Raw genomic sequence first — 7,258 nt, 5'->3', positions numbered from 1 at the left:
GATAGCTTACAAAGCGGTTTTTTGGACATCTGTTACTGTTAAAATATTCATCATTTCCTAATAAGTATTAATTCTTTGACTGGTATATGACAAATCATTTCGATCGTCAACTATAATTATTGTTTTTGATCCGAACAAGGTAACGAGTTCGGATACTAGTTTTGTTCGGCATAAGGGTTTCATTACTCTGCCGAAAATCTTTAATAATCAGTGAAATATCTGTAATAATTTCCAACTAATAATACTATTTTCAAAACATGTAATTTGTTTGATAACAATATAATTATGTTGACATACGTATAAACGCTCAAAACACCTGGAAAATAAATCTAGTATTATTCGATAATTTAGCTTTGGTTTGTCATATTTAAGAGTCTTATTCGCATAAAAGTCGTGTTCTATCTGTTTATACTAAAAAAAAGTAAGCTAATTAAATCACTTAGTAATTGATCATTTAAAGAAATGTCATGAGTTTCATTAGGAAAACAATGACTTTCATCCCATTTCTTTGTTTATTTGATCTTTCGACTTAGCTGTTTTAAATATTCATATAGCCAAATTTCGTTGAATAGTACATATCACCTAATTATTACGTTCAAAATATGTTAAGATATGATAGGATTATTCATATTTACAAGAAATTATTGAACACCTGTTTGGTTGTTTTTGGTTCAGTTAGGATTACGTTAAACTTCGTGAACAGTTCCACATAGAGAATTCTATCAGTTTGGGAAATATATTATTCGACTATATATCTAATTATTGATTGGTTAAACGTTGGGAATATAAGGAGTTTCCGGACGTTATTGGTAAACGGTATAAACATTTTAGGTCTACTGTTCATAGTCACTAGACTTTAACCCTCCATCACTCAAAATTGATCTTTAACATATTTAGTCTCTTATGAATCCTTATCTTCAGTTCCTTAGTCAGCTGTGTTTGTACAGAAATCGATCAATAATGGCGAAATTTAAGCTAGTAAAACTACTCGGTAGTCAAATACATTAATAAATTCAAGCTGAGCATGTATAACCCTATTTCGATTAACTAGTGGATTTCTACGACTTTGTTTAGTGTAAAGAAGCAAATTTTAAACAATACATCAATTTAAGTACTGAACCCTTGACCGTCGATTTTCTGTACACTCGAACACATCGATTATTTTATTTTGAACGGCAGATTGGTGTCCTAAATCGTTTTTAGCTTGAACCGGTTTGATGTTATCTAGTCAAGCAGTTAGTAAGAAATTAAAAGCAAACTATAGCTTGTTAGTTTTTGTCCCGTTCAATAAAATTCGAAATGATTATTCATTTAATATGATTTGCTCATGCTCATTTGCAGTGTTTCCCTCATTCTTTTGGACAGGATCGTTTATGTGGAGTGTGATATTAAACACATTTCAAAACCAATAGCAATTAAAAGTTACTTTTATGGTAAGTTTTGTTTGAAGTTTACGTTCAACTGTTCATAAGTAGCAATCAACCTGTCACTACCGGACATTGGTACAAATGTCACCTTAATACGAAAATAAATCAACCAGATGATACTCTATAAATGTTCAATTTACCGACTGAAAAATGTTTTTTTTCTTGTTCTACAGGTGACTAAGGTTAACAGAAGTCAAGTGAGTTTAGTAAATCCATTCTTAGATTTCATCACTCACCAGTCAGTCATTGTTAACGTAAACCGTAGCCGAAGTTGCCAAATCATATTAGTACGATGCGATGAAATTATGAGGTCTAGTTATGTTTAGACTAATCACGTACCGTTAAAGTGCAACTAATCACAACTTCGTTTACACTCATCTTAGAGCAATAATTTTTGTGCAGGGGCTTGTAATCCTATCTCAATCCGTTTTTCAGATTCTCTTTGTAGAATATCGATATACTTACAAATAATCAGATGTCTAAACATTTATTATGGTTCTCCCACATTGATCGGTGTAGGGTTGCGGAAACTGAGGGAGTGTACTGATACTTAAAGTGTTGTTTTTTTTTCTGTGATTTATTACACAAATTATTGGACACCCTGAGCTTTATCGTTGCTACTAAACTATTTTGACTGAACTACCATCATTTCACTACCAGACCAAAGTTCTTATTTTTACAATACTGAATTAATATCTGCTCGTTAACGTTGTTCTTTTTCACCAAATTCTAATCTCACAGAACAACAGAATTCATGATAATTTTGTAAGAAATAATCATGCAATATGGAAAATTGTAAAGTTAATCTAATTGGAAATTCAACGGATGTTGAACTGATCACTTCTCTCGAAGATTATAAAGAACCGGTGCGTAGAGTGCGTCCAGATGCATGTAGAAAGTCTGTACAAGCAAGAAGAGTATGTTTCATTTATTAATCTCAATTTTTTACTGGTAGGAATCTCTTTTCAATTAATAAGTGTCTAAATATGCATTACATTTTTCCTTCTTTGGCAACATGTCAAAGTGCAATGTGTTTTATGTTTAATAACAGTTTTCTATATTCTATCCCGACTATTATTGGAGTTTTATTCTTACATCAGGTGAAAATCTTGATAATTTAAGTTAATTAATAATAATCATTCTAAATGATAAATGACAATATTTTTCTTGCAGTTGGTTCTCTTCACAGAAATTACTGCAAAAATTAACGCGATTATGTTTGCGGTATACAATGAATTCATTGTAGTTTGATACTGTCTCTTTACATCTACGTCGTACAAGATAATAAGTTCTAACTTTTCGATAAATATTTACGTATTTGACAATTAAAAGTATGAGTTTTGTGGAGATTGTTCAACGCTATTGATATAATGAATCATTGAAAACATGGCAGCTCTGGACAGTTGTTTTATCCTGTTATGGGACTACCCAACCGTGTAGATTCACAGCCCTACAACTTGAAGTCGAACCCAGGGCCTTCGGTCTCGCGCCAAAATGCTTAACATCTACATCGTGTACAATTCTAACTCTAATCAATGCTGTGTATTGCGCGACCATCTCCCATTGTCCTCGGTGGGTACCTTCTTCTTGTCTAACATAGTTGGGCTTCCCTGGTCAACATTTCTCACTTGAACTCCGGAATTTTCTATCGAAGTTAGCCGCTAAAAAAGCACATGATGATTATCAATATGTGGATTGTGCAGATTGTTAGATATTAATGAGATTACGAATCAATCTAAGTTAGACAACCACTGAAAACCTTGAAGCATCTTGCAACAAATATATTGTTCATCAGTGAGTAGTATATTGTATATAAGATGAAATGACAACTTACTTTAACTGAAATAGTTTTGGCAGCATAGTTTTAGCATGATTTTCCTAGAATATTATCAAAAATAATTTTATTACACCGAAACGTTTTATGACTACAAAGAGATGAACAAAATTAAACTTACTAAATTGTAAGTAATTAGTTCTTATTGTTCATTTCTGTTAATAAGACTACTTTACACTACTTTTAAAGCCTGTTGCATTCATTGAACACAAATCAATCGATCGTGTGCTGCTTAATTTTTTTTATTGTAAAGCGATTCAGTTTCTTTTTTATGTGGCAATAACTTAGATGAAGTCATCATAATAAAGGTAATGGAGTAAATGCATTATGATTTATTTTCGAAATTCTCTTTAGCTGCCTAAATAAATTTATATTCACTTGGCAGGGTGGTGGTGATTGAAATGAAAATAATATTGTGAATGTCATTTGATCAAGTACATTAGGATTGGAGAATTTCTTGTATGAGCTATCCAGAATGGCGTTTATTTGTGTGAGATTTCAATTATTATTCGATGAAGTGGGAAACAGTAGTTGGGCAGGTTTTTCCATTAAAGAGTCACAGGGACTCATCTATTACATCAAACAAGCTATTGATACATATATTTTTATTTAGGATATTGAAATACATCAGTTATCAATGAAACTGATATACTTCGACGAGAATAATGAATGTTAACTGTTAGGATCTATTTATGGACTAATATTATACATGTATTTTTTTTATCGTATCATTGTTAAATAACGAAACTATGCATATTCATGTTCCTCTTATTATAAGCTTTATTTTGACCCACAGACTATTATTATACGATTTACCGTTCTTGAATTATGTCTAGTCTATCAATTACAGTTTCCGACATTCACAGCCACTTTTTCCTAGATCTTGTACAAATGTTGTTTTCTATTTTATGTGATGTAGTCTGTTTGGTTTGTATATAAACCCAGTATGTTTGAAATACATGATTCATATCGCGGAGGCTGATATTTGTGTTCTGGACTCAACAAACAGGGCTAGGCAGGGAGAAGGACCGATAAGGACTCTAGACTGCTCGTACGAGTTCTTGTGCCATTGGTCCGGTCGACAAGTCACTGTTCCCTCATTGGCGGTATCACTACGTTATATATTAATAGGGCAAAAGGCCGCAAGTTATAGCAGAAACTAACACAATGATTAGCATAAGCAATACCATTTTATCAATATGTGCAGCTGTGCGTAATTTCTTACTAGTGCATTGTTATCTGAAATTATTTTACTTATTATAAGGCATAATACTGAATCTATCTTGACTTACATCTGTGAATTGAGATCTGAATCTGAACTATTTGAAGTTCATACATGAAACAGGTACTTCATAAATGTGGTTCAACTCGTAAACTGGACATTCTGTGAATCTTACTCTGTTTTATTGTCGAATAGAATTCAGTCAGCGTTGAGTCCTTAAAGCACTCATTCAGGTCGTCATGAGTGTACAAGTCTATAAGCTCCATATTATTTCCTTAAGAATAATTAAATCGTTTATTATTTTCTGTCCTGTTAATTGACTTGTAATTTATTCAGTTGTTTAACTATTTGTTAACACCCACCAAACCTTCCATTCTCTATGTAATATGTTGTTCTGTATATGTTAACACAGAATAACACATCATAGACTTAAAGGATTTACATCTATGAATAAATCAAACTTGTGTTAATTGATGAAAGAGTCTCTAATCAAAGTTTAACATTCATTCAACTGTAATGATTAATTTATTTAATAAAATTAATTAATGGACGATTTAAAAATTGTATATTTTACAACATTTTCAGTGTGTTCAACATTTGAAAAGATTGAAAACGCGTTCAAGGAAACTTCAGTACAATTCAACTATTCAAGATAACCAATATCAACTATCATACGAACTGTTTAATTCAATGCAAGATCTAGGTTCAATCTCCTTAACTTTAAATAATAATAATAACAATAATAATAATAATAATAATACTAGTAACTGTTCACAACTTCCTCAACGAAAAAACATTCTTTCATATAGAGATTATTTAGCCTTACCAATTGAAATACGTTATCCATACAATTACGTCAGTGATTTATTTGAAGATGCTCATCCTGAAAATGCTGACAGCAATCGGAATAATAATAATTATGAAGAGTAAATAATATAGTTATGTTAACATCTGAAAAGGGGATAAACCAACTTTACTACATACAGATAATATATTAACCAATTGATTTCATTTTTTATCATTTCAATAGTGATGTGTTTATTTATATAAATAAAAAATTACATTTCACATTTGTCTAAACATTTTTCCATCTCTTTTGTTTCGTTTTTGTTAAAAGTAACACTGAGTATTTTGGACAGTGTTACTGCGCAACAGAACGAAACGACTAATTTACTGTTATATGTAATTGACACCAAATTCTAGTCGATATTTTAGAAATAATAAAGGAATTTGTAGTGGTTTTCATCTCAATACAATAACAAAAATTTAAAAATCATAGAAAGGGGTGTAACGTTAGCCTACAGTAGGTTCGCGTATAGTCTGAAGATACCTTCTGTGCTGGAGGAGTGTCAGGAGCAGTAAGTGAAATTATCTGGAAGAAAAAGAACAAGAGGAAATGTTTGCTGACGACTCAACAAGCACATAGCATGCACTTACATTAAAAAACAAAGGCAACTGACAACAATCAGAAATAAAACGAGTTTGAGATTATGACAATCTGATAATTGGAACAATAAGTTGATAGTGTAAGGTTTCAGACGTATTACAGGAGTTAAACTTTCTAACCTTAGTTACGCTTGTTAAACCTTGGGGAGGAACACAGACCGCTCACCAACATTCCCCATCCAACTCTGTCCTGGGCAATTCTTTCCAGTTGCTATTCATCCATTTCCTGTCTGCTCCCAAGTTCTGACGTATTGTGTTCTTAGGCCTTCCCTTTCAGGATTCCAAATTAGGGCTTGCCTTGTGTGCAGATTGGTGATTTCCATAATGTATGTCCTATCCACTTCCAACGTCTTCTCTTAATTTCCCGTTCAGATGGAAGATGGTTTGTCCTCTCCCACTGGACGGCCGTTTCGACCTAGTTGTTAGGAGTTAGACATTAACACCAATAAATGTTGGCTCAGTGATCTAATGGTTAAGCGCTCGAACGCAAGACTGATAGGTCCTGGGTCCGAATCTCGCGGGGGGCGGGGTCATGGATGCGCAGTGCTGAGGAGTCCCATACTAGGGTGGAACGGCCGTCCAGTGCTCCCAGGTTTTCCATGGTGGTTTAGCTTCAATTGACTCATGATTTCAACTATTGAAATTACTAAAATATCCACAAAACCCCTTCTGAAAATATATATTCGACAATAGGTAACACTAAAATTCAAAGTACATATTTCATCCTTTTTCTGTGTTCATCATCATTTTATATACCTGTGTGTCTGAATCTTAAATTCGTTCCTGAATGTCGACATCGCAGAAGTACAAACTCTTGTAAGGCTAAATAACTGACAGCTATCCCGACTTACTAGCTTGGCATATATCAGCCTAGTGTTTTCAGCCATAAGTATTAGATTTTGGTCCCATTAAATATACAGATACAGGTTCATTCATCTGATAAGTCCTAAATCGGATTGACATCATCAAACTAATCTTACATTTATCAGCTCTAATATCTCACACAAAAGTTGTCATCGTATGAACTGATCCATATGAACATTTCATATGTATGTAGATTTTGGTCTAATCGCTTTCATTGTAATTGGAAATTAATTATAACTATAAATCGAGTGTTTATTTGAAATAAATCTCAGAAATTGTTTTCATTCAACCAATTGGAAATGCTGCAACATATCTATGAATAAGAATTATTTTAGAGAGATGACTTTTTTAGTGTTAATCAACTAATATCAATGAAATAATAACTACAGTTTACTAATACATTTGTCACTAAACATGTTCATAAATAAAAAAGAATTTCATGGTATTTCCCTTTAAATTATGATA

At 32.5% G+C, this 7,258-nt stretch overlaps 1 protein-coding gene across 2 annotated transcripts in view; it reads left to right on the top strand.

The window, feature by feature from the left end:
- Nucleotides 1-316: 316 nt before the first annotated feature.
- Nucleotides 317-7,258, top strand: part of FGFR1_1 (Fibroblast growth factor receptor 1) — a gene marked incomplete at its 3' end in the record, with an annotated part of 37,668 nt that continues 30,726 nt past the window's right edge. Inside the window, exons 1-3 of one of the 2 annotated variants that reach the window (XM_051214463.1) lie at nt 317-809; nt 1,366-2,344; nt 5,069-5,409. In XM_051214463.1, coding sequence (XP_051067640.1) covers nt 2,213-2,344; nt 5,069-5,409 — 473 coding nt within the window. In that variant the 5' untranslated portion in view covers nt 317-809; nt 1,366-2,212. Of the gene's footprint in view, nt 810-1,364; nt 2,345-5,068; nt 5,550-7,258 lie in introns of those variants that run through there. The other variant, XM_051214464.1, reaches the window with a different exon arrangement.

This window comes from Schistosoma haematobium, chromosome 2 (assembly GCF_000699445.3).
Source record: "Schistosoma haematobium chromosome 2, whole genome shotgun sequence".
Classification (NCBI taxonomy): domain Eukaryota; kingdom Metazoa; phylum Platyhelminthes; class Trematoda; order Strigeidida; family Schistosomatidae; genus Schistosoma; species Schistosoma haematobium.
Note: the sequence above shows the minus strand (reverse complement) of the source record. Positions and strands in the feature narration are given on the sequence as shown.